The sequence below is a fragment of the Hemiscyllium ocellatum genome, chromosome 12 (genome assembly GCF_020745735.1).
Source record: "Hemiscyllium ocellatum isolate sHemOce1 chromosome 12, sHemOce1.pat.X.cur, whole genome shotgun sequence".
Lineage (NCBI taxonomy): Eukaryota > Metazoa > Chordata > Chondrichthyes > Orectolobiformes > Hemiscylliidae > Hemiscyllium > Hemiscyllium ocellatum.
The window spans coordinates 72,793,210-72,805,645 of record NC_083412.1 but is presented as its reverse complement, the minus strand read 5'-3'; the positions used below and the strand labels follow the sequence as shown (position 1 = coordinate 72,805,645).

Sequence of the window (12,436 nt, the reverse complement as noted above, 5' to 3'; positions counted from 1 at the left end):
TTTTATTACCCAGCTATTGGCAAGTTCAAATACTGCAAGCTAGGAACTGCCCTTCAAAGGATTACACAGGAAATGGCTCAGAGGTAAGTTGGCACCCCACTTTACTGACAGTAACCAGGGAGCTCTGCTGGACTGGGTGTTAGAGGAGACAGCAGATCTGTTAGGTGGTTTGAAGACAGCACTGTGTCAATACAGTTTAGAGGCATAGCCAGCAATATCATAAAAAGGTTAATGGCCTTTTGTGCTCTGCAAGGGTACGAGACACAATCTTCTTTTTGCTACCTCATACTCACTCTAATGCTACACTGCACACACCTCCCACTAAGGCTTATGGTCCACCATTATCACTACTGCATGCAACTTCTTCCCTGAATTGCTCACACTCACCATAATCATCCAGACAGCTAACCCTGCCTATCCTTTCTGCTTCCTACTCATTCACTTGGGTCAACTCACTGTCTGTCCTCACCAACAGCGGTGCCATGTCCAGTTCATTCATTTGCTCCTTTTGTTTCATTTCAAGAGAAAGCTGCCTACAATAGGTCAGAGAAGGCCAAGACGGTTGGCGGGGTGCGTGATGTTTTGCTCATTCCTATGAGGTTAGAATTCTTGCTTAAGCAGATGAGGACAGTATTCTTAATGTGACTATTTTGCAATTAATTCCATCTCTCATTTTCTGCAGGCATGAACATCATCTGCACGGTTTTCACTCTGAAGAGAGGAAATCCTCCAAACCCCACCTCATGTACTTCTCATGAAAAAGACAAAGGAAGACTTCATTCAGAACAAGTAGTAGCCAATCGGTCGCCTGTACCATCCACCAGTTTAGACACTGGCAACTTGTTGGGTATTTATGCTAAATTAGACTCTGGTGCACATACTGGTGAGCACACAACTTGCACATTTCCACAGCTGGCTATGGAAGAGACACCCCAGACTGCTAGCAGTCAGAGAACTACTGGAGACTGTGCGCTTGCTTAGCCCTAGTCTGAAGATGGTGTTGGCTATTATTGGTTTCAATCAAATGCACAAACAGAAACAGGTTTTCTCAGAGACACTCAAGAAATTGGATTGAAGGTTGGAGGAGTCCACCAATGTCATCTGTATCTTGCTGCCTCTGGTACACATGCATCTGGGACTGATCATTGGCATTGACAAGGTGGCAGGTGCCATGGAGATCTGGCATTTTTAATTTCCACTGTACATTTGCTGTGCAGATAAAGATGGAAGACAACATAGAGTAAGTTGCAGACTTACCATGTCAATCTACATGACCCAACAAACCTTCACATTTCTTTCTGCCTTGCCTTCACTTGCGATCCAATGAGGTTTGAGACTCCCGCTGTTCTGACCAAACTTTTTTATTCAACTCTTCTTCTCTTACTTTACCCCTGACCTCTAGGACCACAGCTTAATCATGGCAAACACTACAATGCATTGTCCCTACCTGAAGTCAGGGTGATGGTGACCAAGACTAACAGCAGACACAACACAACAGCACTTCACAAGAGGCTCCAAAGCACTGAAGATATCACCTAGACAGGGGATGAAATGACTGCAAATCAACTTCTTAGTTCAGTGAACATATCCACGACTACCTCCTTGGCCTCCACAGTGCCCCTTGCCCTCCCCATGCTCTATTGTCTTTACATGTTGACTTATCACCTTTTGCTATTTTTGCCTCCTCTGCATCCCACGTCTAATCCCTACATTTTACTTCCCTAACTTTGCCACCAAAACATTGGCTCCTGTTAACCACCTTCAGCAGTGAACAGACCCCTTAGAGTGACTGTAGCCCACTTCCCCTTACCGAATTCAAATATCAGTCCTGACTGACTGACCAGATATCTTACTGATCACTGTGCTGCCCTCCAACTGACTTAAATCAATCCCTACATTAGTTGCACTCAATTTGCAGGATTGATCATGGCCCAATTCCTGGACCATACTGAAATGGAACCCCTGACCCTAAATGCCCCAAGTGGTCAACTGTGTCCAAGCCTCTGGATTGATTTCAGATGAGTCCCATGACTTATTGTGCAATTAATTCTGTATGATGATTGTACTCTTGAGTTAACAGAAGATATGCCCTCAGACTTTGTGTTTGCTGTATAAACTGCTGGCACACACTACAGATGTAACATTAATGCAGTAAGGTGCTGTATACCAATAAGCCCACCCCTTGATTGATCATTGCTTGCAACCATGACAATTTGCTTGCCTTCTGTGTAAAAAGGCAAGTCAAGACAGAAGTTCCGTGAACCTTTAAGTTGTGAATGAGGTGCCAATCAGCAAGAGACAAGTCAGAGATGTCATTAACATCCATATAGGTGCAAATTGACTGCATGCTAAGAGTGCAAGAAAAGAGCTCAATTGCACACCCTGTTCTAAGTGTGTGCCTGCCTTTGTATGCTAAGCAGCCAGTCAATGGGTGTCAGTGAGCTCCAAAGTGCAGTAATAAAATGCTGCACTGTATTATGAGTGGGAGATGTCCCACGATGCTGTGATGGTACTTGACCAACACCAGCCTCCAAGGATGGAGGGTGCAGGTGTGCGATGCCCAGGGTGATTGCCCTGAGCCATTGACTATGCTGTCCAAGGTGGATGCCCTGATTCATGATAATTTTTAGTGAAGCTCATTCTTTATTTCAAGACTTTTGAAAATGAATTCAAAATCCCAAATTTCCACTATGAGAATTGAAATCATGCTGTCTCTCCCATTATTGTAGGCATTTAAATTATTCATACAGGAGATGTATTAGAGCCCTGCACTATGCTGAGTCATGTTCCTACTGGATACCTTCTGATGGGTATCCTACTGGATACCTTCTGACTACTAAAATTGTTCTGTGCCTTGAAAGGCCGGGTGTAAATTGGGCAGGACACCACAAAGATTTGAGCTTCGGACAAACTGCTGGCACAGGCTTTCCTCTCCTTGTGTTTTGCTTTTGCCTTCTGAAATAGAGGCTATACTATTTATTATTTGCTGGTAGCAGGTGCATCTCCCAGGACTTCAAGTCAGCACCAAAATACCTCAGTGGAGCCTTTTTGCAGTACTTCCTTTGGTCTCATGAGCATTTGCCTCAGAATCAAGCTCTCCAAAGAATATTAACTTTGGTGAGTGTCAGATATTTGACTATATGTCCACTCCAAATCAACTTTGGTCTCCCACTATAATGTTGATGCTGAGCAGATCAGCTCAATGGAGCATTTCAGATTTTCTTATTTTGTCCTGCCATCTGACCTGCAGAAGATTCCCAAGTCAGCTGAAGTGATATCACACTGGGGAGGACAATGATGATACTTGGAGTGACTCAGCTTCCCAGTAGACAAAAGAAATTCTGGAAGGCACAGTGATATATAATTTGATAACTAAGGCAGTAGATAAGCATTTCAGTGGCTGCAAACATGAATCCGTGACAATGTACTACCTCCCTTGCACTAGGGTCAACCATGGCACGGAGTGGCTACAGAGCTCTGAAGGAGGGTCACTGGACTCAAAACATTAAGTCTGTTTTCCTTTTACAGATGCTACCAGATGTGCAGGGTTTTCTCCAGCCCTTCCTGTTTTTGCATGCATCATATAATTTCCTAAACGATTTGTAGATTTTAATCAACCGATAAGTTAGGCTACAATCTTTCTGAATAGTGTGCACAGTTCTGATCACCTCCGTTGAAAAGATGTATTGCCCCTGAGGAGATTTGAGGATGTTGCTGGTACTAGAAAAATGCAGCTATTAGGAAAGATTGAATGGGTTGGGGTTCTTTTTGGAACCAAAAAGGTTGAGGGGAGTATTGATTGAGATATATGAAATTGTGAAGGCTTGAAAAAGAAGTGAAAAGTGCTTATTTTGGCTTGGCAGTGACTAAGGGGATATATTTAAAGTAGAAAGATTGGAGAACTTGAGAAAAAAATTTCTTCAGCCAGAGGTTGGCAGAGATCAAGAACTTACTCCCTGGAAGGTTAGCAGAAGCATTAGCATATCAGGACTGCACCCAAAAGGCCATAATTTGCAAGGCTGTTGTTTAAGTAAGCTTTTGTAAATTGATTGGTACAGACTTGATGGTTCTAGTGACTTTTTTTTTCTGTGCTGTAATTGTTTTATGATTCTATGTGGATATAACTGATATTATTTATTGATAATCACCAATTCCCTCAAGGTGGTAGTTGTGAACTGCTTAAACTACTCTATATGCCAGCTGGCCTGCATTCACACTGGTGCTGGGGAGGGGATTCAAAGATTTTAACATTTCAACAGTGGGAGGAACAGTAATACTGTTCCAAGTTAGGATGGCATATGTCTTTGATGAAGATTTGGAGATGATAGTGTTCCTTGTTCTTCTCTATGTTGCAGATCTTTAAAAAGGTGTTGCTGGAAAAGTCTTGGCGCGTTGCTGTGGTGCATGGTATATACTGCAACCTCAGTGTAACAGTGTAAAAATTCTGCCAATGTGGATGGAATATCAAGCAAGCAAGCAGACTGAATAGAAAGCTTCATGAATGTAGTTAGAACTGCACACTTTCAGATACATGAAGAATATACTACAACATTTAGAGATGACAGGCTTTGGGAGATAGGAAATATAATACCTAATGCAGAATTTCTAGCCCCTGACATGCTCTTGTTCTGACATGTATATGAATGGCTGATCCACTTAAGGGTGTGGTTAAAAATTATTAATGTTGATGCTGGTGAACTCAGCTACAGTATGAAAAGGGATGCTAAGATTGTCTCTTGGTTGAGGTCGTCTTGCCACGTACTAGTCTGGTTTAAACATGATTTGCAACATAATGGCTTAAATCTGATCATCATCTATGTGTTACTGAAGCAATCTATGCAGCTTGGAGGTTATAGTCCAACAGGTTTAATTGGAAGCACACTAGCTTTCAGAGCGACGCTCCTTCATCAGGTGATAGACTATATACTTGAGGTATTGTGAATATTACTGAATGCAAATCAGTGAACATCTTCACTTCTGACCTCAAAATTTGAGGAAGGCCACTGATGAAGCAACTGAAGATGGTTGGACCTTGGACACTGAGAAACACCTCCAATAAATGACTTGGGGTGGAGCTGATTGTTTGTAGGAGAGTTCCAAATATTTACCACCGTTTACATGCGGACGTGCTTCCTAATTTCATTCCTAAGTGATTTCGCTATAAATTTTAGACTCTAACCCAAGTCATAAACTCCTCATTCAGCAGGAATAGCTTCCTTCATCTACTTGATCTGTTTCCTTAACACATTGAAAACTTCAATCAAATTATCCTTACACCATCTAAATTGTGATGTTTCCAACCCTAGCTTCTGTAATCTTAGATTATAATTTACCCTGGAAGTCCAGGTATTTTGGCAAATCTACACCACACTCTCCAAAGCCAACAGCATCCCCAAGATCATTTCTTTGGTGTTCTTGTTCTACTTTTCCACAATGTATTCTAGTTCTCTAGACATATTAAAGCATTCAGTTTGCTTGATTCCAGTGTCTGTTCATGACATTTTAAATGATATTTGTACCTAGATTCTCATGTTGCTAATGTTGCTGGCTTCTCAAAAGTTTTAAGTTAACAACTGATACGTTAATCAAGAATTGGATATTAAAACATTAAAGAAAGAGGCAATGATCAAAGTTCCAATAACAATTATGGACTTCCGGGTATTTAGTGAAACTTGAAGCAACTTCTTATACTAAAATTACTGTAACTGATGATTTTGATTCCATTTAGGGAAATAAAATGTTAAATACAAAATATTGTTTTTTGGCTTCATTTTAATGAAAACAGGTTGTACTAATACAAAGTTAGACATAGCATTAGTGTACGTAGATTTTGCATCTTCACAAAAAATGGTTAGTTAATGCATTTTATTTTACTTACTTTACACTAATCTATATACAACTGAAATTAAGCTGCCATACCAATATCCAGAAAAATACGAATAGATTCCAAAATATGCAACACAATTATAGAATTACACTGTCATTTACACAAGTTACACCAGAACTTTCAACATATTAATAATGAATCGTTGCCCACAAAATTAAATTCTAGCTTGAAGCCAGTTGCCTCTACATGCAAATACCATTGTTATTGGAAATGGAGAAACAGCTTAAAAAAAATTTGTATATAGTATCCTTCTTAACTCGTCATATGAATTGTCAAAAATTAAAAAAAAACCAAATACACTTATCTGTAATTTTTCTTGAAACTGCACCAGTTAAAAATATAACTACACAATTTTAATGTAGATTTTCAAAGTTACAAAATAAATTGAACCAAAGGAGACTTCAAATATAAAAAAGTGCAAGACGACAGCATTCCTTTCATAGTCGGTACAAATACTACTTGGAATAACTGCAGCAAAATGATTCACACAGGCAACTGTAGATCGAGACAAAGAAAATTCACCAAAAACTCAAATTAAACAAATACTAAGTTATGTAAAACATTATAACAAATGCTAGAACATGCTGACCTCATGGCTTCATAAACAAGGAACTTTTAATTTTGTTCAGTGGCTTTTGCACCTACACTTGTAAGATTTAGTTACTGTTTATTGTCACTAAATGGAAAGATAGGATAGCCAAGTAATAGAGGATGACAAAAGAAAAATAAAGGTGGATATTTTTCCCCTTCCAGTTTTCCACATCCATTAGAACCATTTATTAAAAGGCAGAGTGCTGCAAATATTAAGTCCTCTGGTTTTGTTATTGCCATGGTTAGCCCTCCATCTGTACTGGAGTTCAGCTCAGCAGTAATGTGCACAATAATGGATTTCAAATTCCTTGAAGATTACATTTGTAAGATATATTTTCATTTCTTTAAAGTTACGACTGAACTGTCCAATACAAATGTAATTAGTGTTCAAATGCTCTCAAAGTGTTTAATAGACTGGTAAAGTTTCAAGAGGCAAAGAGAGAAATAATAAATATCTTCAGGACAATTAGTTTGCCAGTATTTAAGACAATGTAATAAAGATTCAAAGTTGGTTGCAAACAAAGCTGCCAAACAAAGAAGCACTTCATAATTGCAAAATACACATGTGCTCTAAGGCACTCATTGCTCAAATGTAGGCACAGCAGATTGTAATAAGTACACTAAGTCAGAACACAAGACAATCTCTGATTACATACAAATGTAATAGAAAACTGTAACTATTTTAATATTCACATTACTCAATATGCAATAAATCACAGAAAAATGAGGGAGAAAGTAAGCAAGCAAATTCAAAAAGAAATAAAAACAAAATACACAACCCCACTTTAAGCAGGCATAATGTTTGTTATGTTAAAGATGATAGTGTTAGCAATTGTATATGTGACAAACTGTTTATGAACTGTAAGTGTTACGTAGTCATCTCTGATCTCAAAAACAGCCTCAATTTTTATCTACTTCCATTACTACTGGAAGCTACAATTAAGTTATCTTCAGAATAATCTATTAACCTGATCCCATTACATTTTACTAAAATCCAAAATAGAAAATACGTTAAATTGTTTGGGAATTTCTTTTCACATTCTCTTCAATAAGAGTCTATAAAGTCAAAACTTCATAACCAGAAAAGAGTAGTACAAGTCAAAACTGTGCAGTATTTTATACCATGTTATTACAGATCGTAAAATTATTGATTGGAATAGCTTTTTATAAACATTAATTCTTTAAACAGTGAGTTCTAGGCTTGGTGGTGGGAAGGTGTTGCAATAAGCAAAGATGCAGTTTACCAAAATTACAGGTTATAGAAGTAATTAAGATTTAAGACTACTCAGTAAAACAGTAATATAGTGTTGAAGACATCTGTATTAAATATTATGGCAAAAAAATTATACATTTATGAAGCTCTGACCCTTTCAATTAAACATAATTTGCAGGCAGCCTGTAGTAAAATACAACAAAAACTATAAGCCTCTAGAAATCTTGTACACAACTAGGTTTACTTCAGCTTTATATTTATTAGAGACACACCATATTGACACAAAAGGCACATCTTCAAACATCTAAGGCATAAAAATACATTAAGAAACCTGTTTAGCAGATTACATGGTCTTTTAGATATCAGTACTGTATATTGAAAACTGTTCAACTCAGACTGCAGCTGATGACTGGAAATAATTTTTGGAATTCCCCAAAATGAAGGCACTTTTATTGATCTTAAACTTGGAATGCAAATCATTTGTCATGATCATCAGATTTTTTTTGTTGAAAATGTTAACAGGCTTAACAGTAACATCTTAAGCCATTTGATGATTTATAGTCACTTTAGTAAAAACCACAAAGTCAAACAGTAGAAGTATTAGCACTAACCACACGGTTAAGGCAATACATTTACATCATCAGGTCACTCTTTAACCAGAATTTAAGAACTAATGTTTAGCACAGTTATCAATATCCAAATAAATTTCAGTGTTTTCAATTTGGGCTTTCACTTGTTAAATCATCATACTCCTGGATCAATTTGTGAAAATAAAAGTGATAGCACAATTTCTGAAAGACTGTTAGAAATTACTTGTTTGTTTTTAAAAATGACTCAGCATTTTTTGAAAAGTTACACAGTGTTCAAAGTATGAATTTGTATTGACCATATCTTTACCTAGAAAATGGAATGTTGCTTTTCAGGATAACAATCACCCTATTAAAATTAGGAAAAGGGTAACAAAATTTGTAAACTATCCAATTGTGGGTAAGAAGTTATGCTTCAGGCAAGAAGAGAGAATTAACTGCAGCATACATTAAGACACTTAGAGGATTGAGTGTAAACAGGCACAAAAAACATAACAGATGCCCCAATCTTAGCATAGTATTCTTCCTTCATTATAAGTAGTTTTCATGCCAAACATGTTGTAAAGCACTTTATCACTGCATCTCTGTAAAATAAAAAATATTCAAACGTTACTTCTTGTACTCAGTCATTTAGAAAATCAATATTTAGCATTTTTAAAACCAAGATGGTTGAATTGTTTCCCAAACACACAAAACATGATTTATGTTAAGTAATAATTGAAACCTTGACAATATCACTTATGCCAGACCTAAACATTAGAATTTTTTAAACAAGTATAGTCTGGACAAACTTTAAGAGATTATAAATTTCCATAAGAAATACTAACATATTTACCAAAATTGTTTTATACAACCAACAAGATCTCCTTTGATAGAAGCAGCACTCTGAACTGTTAAAGTGGCATGGTGAGATTAAAAGGCTATGCATAGCAGGCAAAATGCAAGCAAAATTATCCTGGAAGTGTGTACTGCAGGTAATAAGACAATGAGTCTATTGATAAGGAGAAAGAATATGACCAGAAGGCAGCAGCAACAGCAGATATCACTTGTATGTAACTTGTAAAGTGATGGCATATGGGATGCGCAGGGCTTTCATACAAACTGGGCCACAATGAATTATTTTTATAGAACACCTTTTAATTGTTGAAATGATTTTGTATAGGAAAAGGTGGCAACCAAATTGCTTCCCGAAAGGTACCATGTACAGTAGTTAAATGAAAGACCAGTTAATCTATTTAGGTTGAGGAATTAAGATTGAACAGGGAATAAGAATATATCGGTATTTTGCACAAGGCATCATGGATTCTCTAACAAACACCTGAGCAAACATCAAGTTTCAACATCTGCTTGAACTCTGGTTTCTTCCCACAGTCCAAAAATGTGCAGGTTAGGTGAATTGGCCATGCTAAATTGCCCAAAGTGTGAGATGAAGGGGTAAATGTAGGGGAATGGGTCTGGGTGGGTTGCGCTTCAGCGGGTCAGTGTAGACTTGTTGGGTCGAAGGGCCTGTTTCCACACTAAATCATCTAAAAACAAACCATGGCACTTTTAATCATGATTCACTGAAATTCCAACTTAGAATTCAGAATCCACAGCCTTCTAATTTGGAGAAAACAATTACTATACCAAATGAGAAAGATGAGAAAGACTATTTTAAATGCAAAATTGATGACACAAGTAGCCTACATACATTGTTCTTACTGTTGTGTGAATACAAAAGTATACAAGGGCTGTACCCTGAATTAAGGGAAGCTTAGACTACTTATTCAAAGTTACAGCATGTTTTCCCTTAAATGTAATGCAGTACGCATTCAGGAAGTAGTTTTTTGTTTAAAATGTAACTTAGCAGGATGAAGATTTTCATATTTTCAAATTTAGTGTTAAATTGATGACAAAACAAAATAGGTGCTAGAAACTGAAATACAACTAGAAAAGGTTTAAAATAGGCAGATCAGACAGCATCGGTGTTGACAGCAGAATTAACGTATTAGGTCAGACACCTTCTTTCAGAAGCAATCTGAAAGACTAACAATCCATATTTGATCAGTTAATGACATGCGCACTTTTGTTCAGAATGACTGAGCAGTGAGTCATAAATATACAGCATGGAAACAAACCCTTCGGTCCAAACCGTGCATGCCGACCAGATATCCCAACCCAATCTAGTCCCACCTGCCAGCACCTGACCCATATCCCTCCAAATCCTTCCTACTCATATACCCATCTAAATGCCTTTTAATGTTGCAATTGTATCAGCCTCCACCACTTCCTCTAGCAGCTCATTCCATACACATACCACCCTCTGTGTGAAAAGGTTGCCTCTTAGGTCTCTTTTATATCTTTCCCCCCTCACCCTAAACCTATGCCCTCTAGATCTGGACTTCCTGACCCCAGGGAAAAAACTTTGCCTATTTATCCTATCCATGCCCCTCATGATTTTGTAAACCCCTATAAGGTCACCCCTCAACCTCTGACGCTCCAGGGAAAACAGCCCCAGCCTGTTCAGCCTCTCCCTATAGCTCAAATCCTCCAACCCTAGCAACATCCTTGTAAATTTTTTTTAACCCTTTCAAGTTTCAAAACATCTTTGATAGGAAGGAGACCAGAACTGCATGCAATATTCCAACAACGGCCTAACCAATGTCCTGTACAGCCACAAAATGACCGCCCAACTCCTGTTCTCAATACTCTGACCAATAAAAGAAAGCATACCAAACGCCTTCTTCACTATCCTATCTACCTGCAATTCCACTTTCAAGGAGCTATGAACCTGCACTCCAAGGTCTCTTTGTTCAGCAACACTCCCGAGGACCTTACCATTAAGTGTATAAGTTCTGCTAAGATTTGCTTTCCCAGAATGCAGCACCTCGCATTTATCTGAATTAAACTCCATCTGCCACTTCTCAGCCCACTGGCCCACCTGATCATGATACTGTTGTAATCCGAGGTAACCTTCTTCACTGTCCACTGCACTTCCAATTTTGGTGTCATCTGCAAACTTACTAACTGTAGGGGCAGCACAGTGGCTCAGTGGTTCACACTGCTGCCTCGCAGCACCAGGGTCCCAGGTTCGATTCCAGCCTCGGGTGACTGTCTGTGTGGAGTTTGCACATTCTCCCCTTTTCTGCGTGGGTTTCCTCTGGGTGCTCTAGTTTCCTCCCACACCCAAAGATGTGCAGGTCAGGTGAATTGGCCATGCTAAATTGCCCAAAGTGTTAGGTGCATTAGTCAGAGGGAAATGGGTCTGGTGGATCACTCATCTGAAGGTCGGTGTGGATTTGTGGACTCCACCACCACCCTCTATCTTCTACCTTTGAGCCAGTTCTATATCCAATTGGCTAGTTCTCCCTGTATTCAGTGAGATCAACGACCTTCTTCGTTGTCCACTTACACCTCCAATTTTGGTGTCATCTGCAAACTTACTAACTGTACCTCTTATGCTCACATGCAAATCATTTATATAAATGACAAAAAGTAGAGGACACAGCACTGATTCTTGTGGAACTCCACTGGTCACAGGCCTCCAGTCTGTAAAACAACTCTCCACCATCATCCTCTGTCTTCTATCTTTGAGCCAGTTCTGTATCCAATTGGCTAGTTCCCTGTATTCTGTGAGATCTAACCTCACTAACGAGTCTCCCATGGCAAACCTTGTCGAACGCTTTACTGAAGTCCATATAGATCACATCTACCACTCTGCCCTCATCAATCCTCTTTGTTACTTCTTGAAAAAAAACTCAATTACATTTGTGAGACATGCTTTCCCAAGCACAAAGCCATGTTGACTATCCCTAATCAGTCCTTGCCTTTCCAAATACATGAACATCCTGTCCCTCAGGATTCCCACCAACAATTTGCCCACCACCGACATCAGGCTCAGTGACCTTTAGTTCCCTGGCTTGTCCTTACTACCTTTCTTAAACAGTGGCACCACATTAGCCAACCTCCAGTCTTCCAGCACCTCACCTGTGACTATCGATGATACAAATATCTTAGCAAGAGGCTCAGCAATCACTTCTCTAGCTTCCCACAGAGTTCTAGGGTACATCTGATCAGGTCCTGGGGATTTATCCATCTTTACCCGTTTCAAGACATCCAGCACTTCCTCCTCTGTAATCTGGACATTTTGCAAGATGTCACCATCTATTTCGCTACAGT

At 38.8% G+C, this 12,436-nt stretch overlaps 1 protein-coding gene across 1 annotated transcript in view; it reads right to left on the bottom strand.

The window, feature by feature from the left end:
- Positions 1–5,814: 5,814 nt before the first annotated feature.
- Positions 5,815–12,436, bottom strand: part of sft2d2a (SFT2 domain containing 2a) — a 45,550-nt gene continuing 38,928 nt past the window's right edge. Inside the window, exon 8 of the mRNA XM_060833172.1 lies at positions 5,815–8,862. Within this exon, the coding sequence (XP_060689155.1) occupies positions 8,823–8,862 (40 nt within the window). The 3' untranslated portion in view covers positions 5,815–8,822. The remainder of the gene's footprint in view (positions 8,863–12,436) is intronic.